The sequence below is a fragment of the Trypanosoma equiperdum genome (genome assembly GCF_001457755.1).
Source record: "Trypanosoma equiperdum strain OVI genome assembly, contig: ctg_764, whole genome shotgun sequence".
Taxonomy (NCBI): Eukaryota; Euglenozoa; class Kinetoplastea; order Trypanosomatida; family Trypanosomatidae; genus Trypanosoma; species Trypanosoma equiperdum.
In genome coordinates this window covers 46,445-58,976 of record NW_027124714.1, presented here as the reverse complement: position 1 = coordinate 58,976, position 12,532 = coordinate 46,445, and the positions used below count along the sequence as shown (strand labels likewise).

Here is a 12,532-nt window from a genome sequence, read left to right as displayed (position 1 = left end):
ATGGCAGCAGTCCCGCAACCACCAATGGCGGCGGGAACTGTTCAGGCAACATCTCCCCTGTTTCATCAGGGCGTACCATTACCAAAGGTTTGCTTGCTTCCTTCGCAGTACCTGCCGTCCGGTTTTCATCCTGCTGGGGGCGCGGCCCGGCCTCCTGAGTTGTCAGAGGAGCAGAAGCGGGAGTTGGAGCGGGCCGCGCTTCGGGAACTCGCCAGTGCTTCAGGAGACCACAATCGAGAACCTGAGGAGGTGGTGAAGACGCTTGCGGGTCGTTTGTTTTTCTTAAGCCGATGCGACGTGGCTACAATGTTGACGAATGTTGCGACTTCCGTGCAGTCTCTTGGGCGTCACGATGTGGGACTACTTGCCAATGAGGACGGAACGACTTTTACGTTTATCCAGTCCCCGCACTACGGCACAGACAACTTTGCTGAGGGACTGCAGCACCCCTCAAGGCACCGGCGTGCAGTCGAGGATGCGAAGGAAAGAATTAATCGATCGGATTGTCGCTCTAGGGAGAGGTTTTTACGTGCTGCGCGTGCTGGTACGCCATCTAACGTGGAGGAGCGCCGGTCCCCGAATCCCCCAAAATCAACAAAGAGGTCAACATCTATAGCGGCAAGAGATTTCCCAAAGTCAACGTATGAACAAATACAGGAGGTACTTCAAGAGCAGAGAAGGACTTCAAGGCATGAGAAGAGAGGTGCTTCTGCTTCACGCAAAGGCCAAAGGCGCCCATCGTCGGCGGACGGCGGTTATCTTCTTTGGCGGTACGGCGGGAAGTATCCGCAGGAGTGTTTGTACGAGAACTACCGTTTGCGTGGAATGAGAGGGCGTCAGCACTAGAATACGTCGAATATGTCCACCATCGTTACCGATAACGTGCTTAGTGCTGGTGCAGAAGTCGGTTCTATAGAGGCACTATACACCCCATACTTTTTTTGCTCTCCTCTTGCCATTGGCCTCATAGACCTCAAGAATTTCATATATGTATGTTTTGATTAGATTTGTTTTGCAGAGTAGCGATGCGTAACGTGCTATTTCCCTTTTATGAAGTGCATTTCCTCCCTTATTTACCGGTTTTACTTTTTGAAGAGAATTTCTTGTGCTCCACGCAATAGGTGACCGTTAATTCGTTGGTAATAAAAGTGAGTTTCATCAGTGGCGTCTGTTGATTGGGTCATGTGCATTGAAAGCATTCCAATGAGGTGATACGTAAATATGTGTTCTGTGCTGCAGCGTTAGAGGGGCTGTGGAGGGCGCCTCAGGTTATGGTATCCACTTCGGTGGCACGTGCACGTCTGCGTGTTACTTTTGGGTTTCTTTCCGCTAGGAGTCTGAGCATCCGCAAAAAGTTTGAGCACAACTTTTTGTATCCCTTTGAGCGCTCCCTTCGTTGGTTGCTTGAGTTGCAGTACTCACCCACCACTTCCCCACCGAAGCTGCACGTAGTGGCGCTTTTGTGTTACCATATATTTTGTGTCTTCGCCTCCAAGTACCATCCCACCACCACCGTCAAAGTTGTGTGCCATTCGGAGGCCATCATCAACTGTTTCAGGTATTTGTGAAGATGTCTTACAGTTTTAACACTGCCTTCAGCATTTGTTACGTGGAGGCGTTGAGTGCCTGCTGGGTTAATAACGCATGGAGGTGGTCTGGAGGGGAAAAAGGGAACATATCGAGACAATTGAGGAGTTGTGTGTGAAGGGGAAAAGAAATCAAATAGTCAGAGCTGATGAAAATGTGTGTTGGTAAGTCGTTGGGTCATCCGCCGCGTCACCTGAGTGATGAGGTGATTGTGTTGGAGCTGAGGGCGCATTTTTTTTTTTTTGGGGGGGGGGTCGAAGGGGCCTGTCGTGCCGATGACGGAGGTGATTGCGCGCGCGTGAATTTGGTTTGTAAGGAAAGCTTTGCCATCTTTGTTGTCTTGTCGCACATGTAGCGATTTTTTAAATTTTAATGTTCGACCTATTGATCATCGCATGTGGCACAAAAGTTTTGCTATGCCATAAATAATTGTACCGCGCGCCAGTACATATGTGAGTGTGTATACATTATTTTTGTTTTCCAGGTGGATGTTACCGTATTTGTAAAGATTGGCTAATCAGCGTAAAGGAACTTCAGCTTGATTAAGACCCTTCGGTGAACGATACTTCTGCCTAACGTAAGCGGAGAAACTGGGAAGTAGACGGGTCAAGAGGGACAGAAGAGGAAAGACAAGGAGCTTCCATATGATTTCTTTCCTCTTCTCTTCTCTTTTTTGTTTTGTACTGCTTGATATTCATCGTTAGAGTTGACATTTTTGTTTGGACGATACATTAAATAATGGTTCATCGAAAACTTATCATCGACACCGATTGTGGCGGTGACGATGCCATAGCCATCATGTTGGCTATGACACAGCCTGATGTGGAAGTCATTGCCATCACTGTTGTGTGGGGAAATGTGGAGGTTAACCAAGGTATGGAAAATATCGGCAAACTTCTGGATTTGTATGACGCAGATATACCGTTTTTTCGTGGGGCAGAGGGACCCCTCGTGGGGGAGCGGGAGACTGTGCAGTGGGGCGGCTTCGGCTCGGACGGCTTTGGTGATGCGGGATTTCCACCATCTAAGCGTGTGGCTCTTCAACCTAAAAGACATGCCGCACTGGAGATACTGAAAATACTTGAGGAGGCAGAGCCGTCAGATGATGTGGTGTACCAGTTGGTTGCGTTGGGCCCCCTTACAAATGTGGCATTGGCCCTTCGTTTGAACCCCGATTTGTTTTCCAAACTTGGGACAGATACGATACCTGGCATTGTCATCATGAACGGCACCAGTGAAAGCAAGGGCAACTCCAACATGGCGGCTGAGTTTAACAGCCACTGCGATCCGGAAGCGGGGGTCGTGGTGCTGCAGCACAAGGGGTGGAAGTGTCCGGTACAGTTGGTTAATTGGGAGGTAACTGTTAACTCCCCCATGACGTGGGGGTTTTATGATAAGTTGGTGAACAGAGAATTGACTCCCAATGGCCGCGTGGCGGTAAATCAAAACAAATGGCAGGAGTTTATTGAAAAACTGTTTCAGCGTTTGGAGGCATTCACTCGTATTCACGATGATGGCACAAGAGCAGACACCGGTGACGCTGAGGCAACGCAAGATGTTACGTGCGTTGTTCCGGACGCTGTAGCTGTGCTGGTTGCCATCCGCCCCGAAAGTGTACTCGACAGCTTCCTCACATACGTAACTGTCGAATTGCATGGAAGGGAAACAAGGGGGGCGACATGCATCGATTGGTATGGCACGGAACAGTCCATGGCGAAAAAGGGTCGCTGGCGCAACTGCAATGTTATCACTAAAGTGGACAATGAAATGTTCCTCAAGGCGCTACGGGATATCGTAGAATATGTCGCGTAAGGAGGACGAGAAAGGGCGTTTCACCGCCCTCTTTCCAGCGACACATCGCATGTCTCCGGTATTCGACGAGAATCCTTCTTTTTTAAAAAAAAAACACATCAAAATATATTTGTCATTTGGACCTGCGTGGTTCTGTGCGTGGGGCCGAGGTTACCGCAGGTAACGTGTGAACAGCTTATGTAGCTAAGTGTTGGTGACGAGGTAAGGGAAAGGTGCGGGTATGTGTGTGGTTGAGGGAGGAGGAAGTCGCAAACGTTTATTTGTGTGTTTCTTTTGTTTTTGTTTTTGTTTTAGAAGGTCGATATCGAGTTTCCTTCTTAAAATGAAAAAAAGATATATATATATATATATAATTTTATTTATTATTATTATTATTTTTTTTTGGTTGAGAGAGCGCAGCGGCTCCTGGTAGTGCAGGCTGGTGGTCGAGCGTGGAAAAGGGAAAATAAAACTAAGTTTTAAAAAAGATGAAATGGTTGTAGGCACGGATGAGAGGTACATAAGTTCTGAGGCTCTGCTTTTGTCTTGAAAAACGGAAGGAGCAGAATTTAAAAATATATGTATACATATGAATATAAGAATGAGGGTCAAAGCACTGCAGTGCACACATAAATGGGTAATTCGTAGGAAAGTTTTAGGTTTTTAAGGCGAAGCGAGGAGGCGGAAGGTGAGGTTCTGTTCGCGTGGGAGAATGAAGTAGAACCGGTAATGAATTCAACAAAGAAGAAAAAAAGAAAGAAAAAGGGTGCGGGAGGTTACTTCACCTTTGTCGCGATGTATGTGTATGCATGATTTTTGTATTTGTTTGTAAGTTTCGTGTGCGTATATCCACGCGTGCCTTCAAGTTTGCATACATCCCTTCCCCCATGATCAACTGAACTATATTTTTCTCAAGAGCACTTCCGTCGCTACGGCTACTGTTTTTGCTGTTGCTTCATTTGTTTTTTTTTCATTTTTCGCCGACTACTCTCCCCATTTAATGTTACAATGTATGTAGACCATTCAACCCCGTTCCTTTCCCTTGCGCATGTCACAATCGCGGTTTTACTCTTCGAACAAAGATTATCTCGGACTAACCGGGTGTGGGGCTTGTTTTTTCTTTTTTTCATTTTATATTGTGCTGTTTCCTTTCTGTAGAATCTGTCCCATTCCTTTTCTTCCTTCCTTGACTCTCCTTTTTTCTTTTTTTCCTTTTGTCGTGTGTTCGTTTGATGGTGACATTTCGCAGTATTTGCTGTTTTTGTACGGAATGCCGTTTGGTACTGTAAGGTATCCGCGGGTGTTTATTCATTTCGGTTCACACAACGGTTTTATGGTTTTGTTATGTTATGTTTTGTGAAAAGGATGAGTAAGAGGGAGAGAAAGGGGGAGGAAAGGAAAAGAAAGCAGAAGGTGAACTGACAGAAGCGAAGGGAATGCAACGAGAAATTGAACGAGTCCGAGAATTTAAATACTGGTAAGGACATAAAGCAGAAACGTTTACTTGTCTTTTGTAATGATTTAATATTGGCGAAGGAAAAGGATGGGGAAAAATCCTTGTAAGAATATATATATATATATATATATATACCAACCTTCTTATTTTCACGCTCTTTATCTTATCTTATTTGTCATTTCATTATCATTAATAGTGTGGGCGTGAGTTAATATTACAATTGGGTCCTTTGTTTACTTCTTTTTTTTACTTTATTTGGCTTCTCTGCCACGTGTATGACTTCTAAATAGAAAAACAATGCCTCGGAAAGTACATTCTCCTTGCTTCTGCGAAGTGATGTGCACAAAAACAATATGTATGTCGAATACAAATAAATTAAAGAGAAGTTAAAAGTTGAACTCAAACATATGCGCACACTCGGGTACAGAAATACACATATTGTATCTCCCTTTATTCCTCGCGAAAGATCGCGTGGGTAAATGGGAGAGGGATTTCTTTATAGAGAAATTTGAAGGAAAATAATCGTATGAACTATTAAAAGCGCGATGTGAGGTGGGTGGAAATGGTGTAATATATATATATATATATATATATGTGTGTGTGTGTGTATGTCTGTATGTGGAGGGGAATTAAACAGAATATGAGTTAAACACAACGTTACCCGATTGGATGTGTGAAGGTTGGGGAGCTCAGGCTATTAAAGGTCGGCATTGGTATAAATAATCAATAAACAAATAGGAGAAATATTAAATTTTGGACCCCATCACTACCTTGGGGCGGTGCATCGTGCATACATAGATGATGTACTACCTCTGGTGTTGTGATGCAGTCCTATCAACCGTCACTGTTACCTCGCCTTGTTCCTGCGACGTTAGGACTTAAAAAAAAAAACGTTCTTCTCCACCCTATCTGGTTAAAATTTACAACTCCACGTGGTCGTGCGCGCTAACATCGTCTGTTGTTTTTTTATGGGTGACAAATAGGTGGCGAGGAAACCAAAGTTATCGGACCACAGAGTGAAGAGGGGAACCTACAGGAAGAAAGAACCAGGTGTCACACCTTTGGACATGGTAATGTTTGAGGTGCGGCAGAAGGTTTATGCGACACTCCACGAAACATTTCATGCCGCTATTATACAAGAGGTTGCACATGATGCGCACACGGGGCAGCTTCTGTACTACGTTCACTACGTGGAACAGGACAGTCGCATGGACCGTTGGCTCCCCGGTAGCGCATTGAGGGAGCGGAGACAAGGCCGGCAGGCGGACAAACAGCAGGTGAGTAAGCCAACAGGCTGCGGCATCACCACGCGTGGGCAAAGCCGTTTGGTGGCAGAGCAGGAGGAGAGTGGATCCAACGGCGCTACGGCAGGTTCCGCAGCAAAGCGAGGTGCGACACCAAATTGTGATAAGGTAACAACTACCAGAACGCGGAAGGAGAGTTCGTTTTTTTATCGACCGAAGAATGTTCAACGTATTTGCATGGGCCCATATGAAGTGGAGACGTGGTACTTCTCGCCGTACCATCTTGCGCGACCGCAGGTGCAGCAAGGCTTCAAGCAGAACGCAGAATACTTCACAGGTGACATGGAGCTACAACTGCGCCAAGATAGTCGCGATAATGCTCTGCGTTCTTCCGTTGCTTTTACATCTTTTGTGCTTCATATGTGTCCCTTTTGCTTACAGCCCTTTTCGGAACATGAAGATGTGTTGCGCCACGTCCGTCTAGTTTGCTCCCGCTTTCCACCGGGAAATGAAATATATCGCGATCCCATACGGAATCTCACCGTGGTAGAGATTGATGGAGTAGCTGAGCCCACATTTTGCGAGCACTTGGCCCTTCTATCCAAACTGTTCCTTGACCATAAAGCTCTTGATCATGACATGACGCCCTTTCTGTTTTACGTGCTCTGCAGTATACAACCACATGGTTTGGAAGTGCTTGGCTACTTCAGCAAAGAGAAGACGACACCGGAGATGTACAATCTCTCTTGCATACTCGTACTGCCACAGTTCCAGAGTCGTGGGATAGGGCGGTTTCTCATTGAACTTAGCTATGAACTGTCTCGTCGCGAGGGGAAAATAGGCTCACCTGAGAAGCCGCTGAGCGACCTGGGGGAGAAGCTTTACCTGGGATACTGGGGCGACACGATCGTTTCAACCCTTGCTCGCGCGATTGAGGAAAGTCACTGCGTCACACTGGACTATCTTGTGCAAGCAACGTTCATGTCGGAAGCGGATGTCATGCGAACGCTACAATACTTGAAGTTAATCGATGGTACTCAAATTGTAGTTTCGGAAGAGAGTATCGAAAGATGTCTTTCGAAACGCGTGCAGCGCGAGCGCAGTGGACAAAATTATATCTTTTATCCACACTTGCTTAGCTGGAGTCCACACATGTACAATGAGGTAGTGGAGCAGGATGTGGCTCCTCCAGTTTATGACTTGCGTAGAGCTGAGAAAGTATAACCGAATTTATTTCATATGGATGGGAAGGGTAAGTCTGTGGGCCCGTTTTGGTGGTTGCGTTCTGTCTTTTATTATCATAAAGTGGGTGAGTGTGTGCGTGTGCGTGTGAGTGTGTTTCGTTGGTTGCTGTATATGTGGGGAGGTAGTGAAGGAAAGGGTTCATTTGGCAGGTAAGAAGTTCCTTTCCTCTGCTCGTGACTGCGTAGTGTCACTTCTCTGCGATGTGTGTATGTACACATTTGTCTGAGTAGTGGAGAGGACGGGGGGGGGGGAAGAGTGTTGGATGTAGTTGTGAATGGATATAGTCTTTGTTTGATTGCGATTTTTCAACCACCACCAATTGCCGGAAATATGTTGGAGTGTGTGGTTATTGTGGTGGATGAAAGGGTGACGTGGTTTGGAAATAAGGGAGGCCGGAGGGTGGAGAGATGCATGATTGAAAGAAAACTGGATACTGTGCAACATTGCATCATTACTTACTTTTGGGCGGCGAGCTGCGTGAACTCATCTGTTACTACTATTTTTCGCATCATTTTTTATTCATGTAGCGAGTGGTTAGTGGCGAACCAGGGGAAAACTTGAATAACAAAGGAGAAGGAGTTTAGAAATAGCTGTGATATAACGACAACGTTGGTAAGATGCGGCGGGTACTGTGTGGTGTTTCTGTGCGCTGTGGCGCGCTTTCATCTCGATTCTGTAGTGGTGGCAAGGCTGATAAGCCGAAACTGGAAGAGTTGGCTGCAACATACTCACAACTCACCCTCAAGGAATTGTCGGACCTGCAGCGACTTGTTTTCAAGAAACTTGGCCATAGCGACGACTTCTATGAAAAGGCATTACTTCGTGGACTTGGGGGTGGAGGCGGTGGTGGCGCTGCAGTGGCATTCCCGGTTGCTGCAGCAGCGGGAGCGGCCCCCAGTGGGGCGTCTGCTACTGAGGCTGAACCACCAAAGACTGAAAAGAAGAAAGTCGAAAAAACCTCTTTTGACGTCAAACTTGAGAAGTATGCTCCCGATATTAAGGTAAAGTTGATAAAGGAACTTCGGTCGGTAACAAACCTTTCCATTGCTGATGCAAAGAACGCAATCGAGAAGTGTCCGGGATTAGTACAGACGAATATGCGCAAAGAGGATGCCGAGAAACTGAAGGGGCTGTTTGAAAAACTTGGCGCCACCGTCCAGCTGTTGTAGGGTGATTTCTTCGTTCCATCAGTTTACTAGTTTTGCATGTCAACGTTTATGTTTTTCGTACCGTTGGAGGAGGTCCAAATCTTATTTTTTGATACGTTTTTGACATTTCGCTGATGAGTGGCTCGGCAAAATGTCAGAGGGGGGGGAGTATTACCAAACGGGGCATGGGGCTGTGGACTTCAGAGGTTTTGTTTATGCACCACGGTGCTTGTAGTCACATTTAATGCGATGTATGGCGCAGAAGGGTATGAAAAGGGGGTGGGTGGATAACCTCCAGGTCATTTTTCGAGGTAACCTTAACTGTGAGGAAGTCCTCGTACTGTGAGACTTCTTTTTCGTTACGACAACTACATCGTGCTCTCTTCTTTTGCAATGTTGATTATATACACAGTGGCTAACCTTGCTCTTCTTAGGTTGTTGTAGCACACATAAAAAGGGGTTCCGCAAGTGGAGTGTATTTATATCCCGTACAGCGTTAGTGAGGCCGCTAATAAGAAAGTAGGAGGATCTTTTCCCCTGCACCTTCTTGATTAGTTGGGATTGATCTGGAAAAAAAAAAAAGTGGTCTGAGCAGAGGTTGCGAAGAAGTCGCGAGCAGGACCAGCTGGAGAGTTACAAATTCAATCGCATCAACAACAATCAGTTGCAACCGGAACTCATGTCCATCCACCAAACAAAAGTCTGTAGCGTAAATGAACCGTTGTCCAACCCTGATGATAGTGCACTCGAGTATTGCGTAGAAGCGCAGAGTCCGGTGAACAGGACCACAAGCACATGGGAGTTGCGCAGTAAACTGTTTCCTCACGCATTTGCGGCCGTATTGGATACAGATTTATCTGAGAGCGAGACCACACAGCGCGAACTTGCAGAATGGACGAGAAAGAGATGTAGAAACTATGAACGTCAGGGGGACATATTGAGGTCGCAGCTCGGTGTACTTGTGAGCAGCGGTGCTGCCAATGGAAAGCGCTCCGATGCAGACGATGGGGATGATGAGGCGTTTCTTGTAGGCTTGGGAGAGTGGTCACTTCAGGAATCTTCCTCTCAGTACCTTAACTCTGCTAAGAAAAAGAAATGTCATCGCCAACTTAGGTGTAAGGACTCGTATGAGTCCGCTTTACTTCTGGAACGTCAGTGGAGCGAACGCCACGCGGTCAGTCTTAAACATTCGTGTATGAAAGGGGCACATCCTACTCCAGCCGCACAAAACTTTGAGCTGGGCTGTGCCAAAGACTTATGCCGCGATGCCTCGAGTGTCGAGATTCACAGCATTACCCCTGCAGCCTCGGTGGTTGCAGCAGAGAAAACCAGGAGTGTTACGGCTTGTGAGCCACCCACAGAGCAGGAGAGAAAGAAGAACCGTGGGGTTGCTTCTGAACATGAAGGCACTCAAAACTTTGCCGAGCATTTGGTTGTGCAGTATTTTATTCCCGATGGGTCAGAGGCAGAAAGCGGGAAATCAAGCAACGACACCAGGGGTGGAGCCTGTGGACGAGGTCTGTACAGTATGCCGCTTTCTGTTTTCCGGTACCACTACCCGCAGTTACTTCTGGATTTCTTGCTCCAACACTCCGTCGTTATGGAGTCATCCTAGCGTGGGTTGTTGCAGTATTGTGTGCCGCCGAACGTGGCGATGCAGCCAAAAAGTGTGTGTGGGAGACACAGGTTGTTAGGGGAGAGGTGTGACCAGCGGCGAATGTGATGGTTCCGCGGACCCCATTTATTATTTTCTTTTTGCCCATTTGTGTCTTTCCGAATTTACACACTTTCTTCTCCCTTTGTTACTTATTCAACTCCAATAATACCTTAAGACTCAGATCTACCTCCACGCAGAAGAGGTGATTTAAAGGAACACTGACACTTTGCAGGCATATTTGGAACGCCCCTTATTTGACAATGCCCCGGATCCACATATTCGAGAACTGCGGGTGCTCTAGCGGCGACGGTTTTATTAAAGCGCCTTCATCAGGCATGTGGCAGTGCACGCTCCCCTCAAATGCCGAGCAGTCACCACGAGTAATCGCAAAGAAGGGGAGAAATGGAGGGCATGAGATTTTGGTGAAGCACACCGGGTTGACTGGTGCATCAGGCATCTGTCCGTTCGTTGTGGAATCCTATGATTGCGGCCTAACAAACCCCCGAGGACCACAGCCTTGTGCTCAGCTCGTTCCTCGTTTCGTCAGCCCACAACGACTTCAACTGATATCTACCAGTAGTAGGTTTTTGTGCAGTTTCCTTTTAACTACAAATGTGCGTTCCGCGGACGAAGTGGATGTCATAAGCTTTCAGTGTGTTTGTCCTGGAGCCCGTACCCCTTCTGGCACCGGCATCGCCTTCGCTGCAGCGGCGGAGGCAACATGGGTGGATGTGGTATCACTGCTCCGCGGAGAGCAAATCAAAGGTCGCACATCTTTTAATGCCGCGCGGGTGTGGCGATTGCAGTGGGGCGTGGTTGAAGCTGCCGAAGTCGAAGGTGTGAGCGATTTGAGGGCTGGTTCCACGCTTGCTTGGCGCGTAGTTGAAGAACTACCCCTAAAGGGTCTCGTGGAGGACGCTGTATCGCGTGGCGGAGGTACACTTCAAGTTGCCATAGCAGGTGCACGGAGAAAGGAAGAATGTAGAAAGACGGCCGCAGCATCGCCGAGAGCGGAGTCTGGAAGTAACAAACGAGAGCCCGCGGCAAAAGCTGCTGATGCGGACATTCCACGGTTTACCCCTGCGGCTCACGTTATTTCTGCCGACGCAGAGCCACCAACGTTGCAACCGAAGTTGAAACGCCAGCGGGAAGGGGAGTCCGATCCCTCTTCTCCGAGGAACCTCACAGTTGAGTTTGCTCTTGCACAAGAAATGGATGCGAAGGGGGCGGTAGGGGAGCTGCGTGGAGGAAAGGGCACCGATGGCACTATGAGTGCGGGTTTGGTGGCACCACAGAGGTCAGGAAAGCGGAAACCGACATACGCTGAAGTTTTAATGAGGTCAGAGCAACCAACCGATACGGCTCGTGTTGCGGGACCGAAGGTTCTTGTGCTCCGCGAGTGGAGGCAACGCCTTGGCGAACTAAGAGTTGAGGTCGGTTACGTAAACAATGAAGATGGTATTTTATCCCTTGCCAAAGGATGGCTAAGAGAAACCGGCAAAGAGAGCGTCGGAAAGAGTGTGAAGATGGTCACCACGCTCGTGTCCGCAAGTTTGAGGGAGCTGCTCTGCGGAGCACACTTGAATGTGGCTGTGCAATGTCGACTGTCGAGGTGCAAGAAGAGTGACGAGCTCGCATCACTTCGGAAATGTGTCGATATTGCGGTGGTCTTGGGAAAGGAGGTGGACAAGTTGCCCCAGGATACTTCGGTGGGCTTACAGTTCTCGAAGTATATCCTCAAATTACGCCTCCTGCGCCACCGGTGCTTTGCAACGGTACTAATGGACAAGACCGTGAGCCGCCCATTGTTTGTGGAGGCGCTGAGGTTATGCAGACGGTTGCTGCGACTCCTCAAAGAAGAGAATATCGCTTCCACTAATTCGAATGTGTGTGATAAGGACAGCGATGCCTGTTCGAGGCAGATCTCTTTAGGTGTTTATACAGCTGCTCTAGCGGCCATGGAGCTCTCTCTTTTTACTCCAGAGAATAATAAAGTGCAGAACGGCATCACTCTTATCGCAGGTGAGCTGTTTTTGTGGCTTTGTAATAGCAAGTGTGAGGAGAGGGATGTTCCTGCCTCTCTACTCGCTTGTTTGGAGTCCATGGTAGATGAAGGTAGCGGGTTGCATCAGGGTGGTGCGCGGGTGTTGTCTGAACTTCTGTCGTCCCTTGAGAGTCCGACAGCCATCTTAGCGTGCAGTGAGAGATGTTCCAACACAGTGGAGTTGTGCTGTGGTGTTGTCCGAGACGTGGCCAATAGCGCAGCTTTTGACCAGCAGTTCGCCCGCACAGGGGCACTCCTCAGGCGGGTTCGCACATTGGGTGGTAAAACGAACGAGAAGAATGGATGAAAAACGGAATCAACACATCTACAGATAGTAGAGGGCGACAGAGAGAAGGAGGG

General features: G+C 47.8%; 6 protein-coding genes across 6 annotated transcripts; all 6 read left to right on the top strand.

Moving 5' to 3' along the window:
- Positions 1-24: 24 nt before the first annotated feature.
- On the top strand, positions 25-846 carry TEOVI_000359000 (Cornifin (SPRR) family, putative; the record flags this gene model as incomplete). Its single annotated transcript, XM_067226479.1, has 1 exon — positions 25-846. One exon carries the CDS (start codon positions 25-27, stop codon positions 844-846), a length of 822 nt encoding a protein of 273 aa, XP_067082580.1.
- A 1,479-nt stretch (positions 847-2,325) lies between these two features.
- TEOVI_000358900 (inosine-guanine nucleoside hydrolase) lies at positions 2,326-3,399 on the top strand (the record flags this gene model as incomplete). The annotated part of the gene is made up of 1 exon (XM_067226478.1): positions 2,326-3,399. The coding sequence occupies one exon, from the start codon at positions 2,326-2,328 to the stop codon at positions 3,397-3,399; it is 1,074 nt and encodes a 357-aa protein (XP_067082579.1).
- A 2,502-nt stretch (positions 3,400-5,901) lies between these two features.
- TEOVI_000358800 (histone acetyltransferase, putative) lies at positions 5,902-7,302 on the top strand (the record flags this gene model as incomplete). The annotated part of the gene is made up of 1 exon (XM_067226477.1): positions 5,902-7,302. The coding sequence occupies one exon, from the start codon at positions 5,902-5,904 to the stop codon at positions 7,300-7,302; it is 1,401 nt and encodes a 466-aa protein (XP_067082578.1).
- Positions 7,303-7,940: 638 nt separating this feature from the next.
- On the top strand, positions 7,941-8,492 carry TEOVI_000358700 (60S ribosomal protein-like; the record flags this gene model as incomplete). The annotated part of the gene is made up of 1 exon (XM_067226476.1): positions 7,941-8,492. The coding sequence occupies one exon, from the start codon at positions 7,941-7,943 to the stop codon at positions 8,490-8,492; it is 552 nt and encodes a 183-aa protein (XP_067082577.1).
- Positions 8,493-9,150: 658 nt separating this feature from the next.
- On the top strand, positions 9,151-10,086 carry TEOVI_000358600 (uncharacterized protein; the record flags this gene model as incomplete). Its single annotated transcript, XM_067226475.1, has 1 exon — positions 9,151-10,086. One exon carries the CDS (start codon positions 9,151-9,153, stop codon positions 10,084-10,086), a length of 936 nt encoding a protein of 311 aa, XP_067082576.1.
- A 302-nt stretch (positions 10,087-10,388) lies between these two features.
- On the top strand, positions 10,389-12,479 carry TEOVI_000358500 (uncharacterized protein; the record flags this gene model as incomplete). Its single annotated transcript, XM_067226474.1, has 1 exon — positions 10,389-12,479. One exon carries the CDS (start codon positions 10,389-10,391, stop codon positions 12,477-12,479), a length of 2,091 nt encoding a protein of 696 aa, XP_067082575.1.
- Positions 12,480-12,532: the final 53 nt, after the last annotated feature.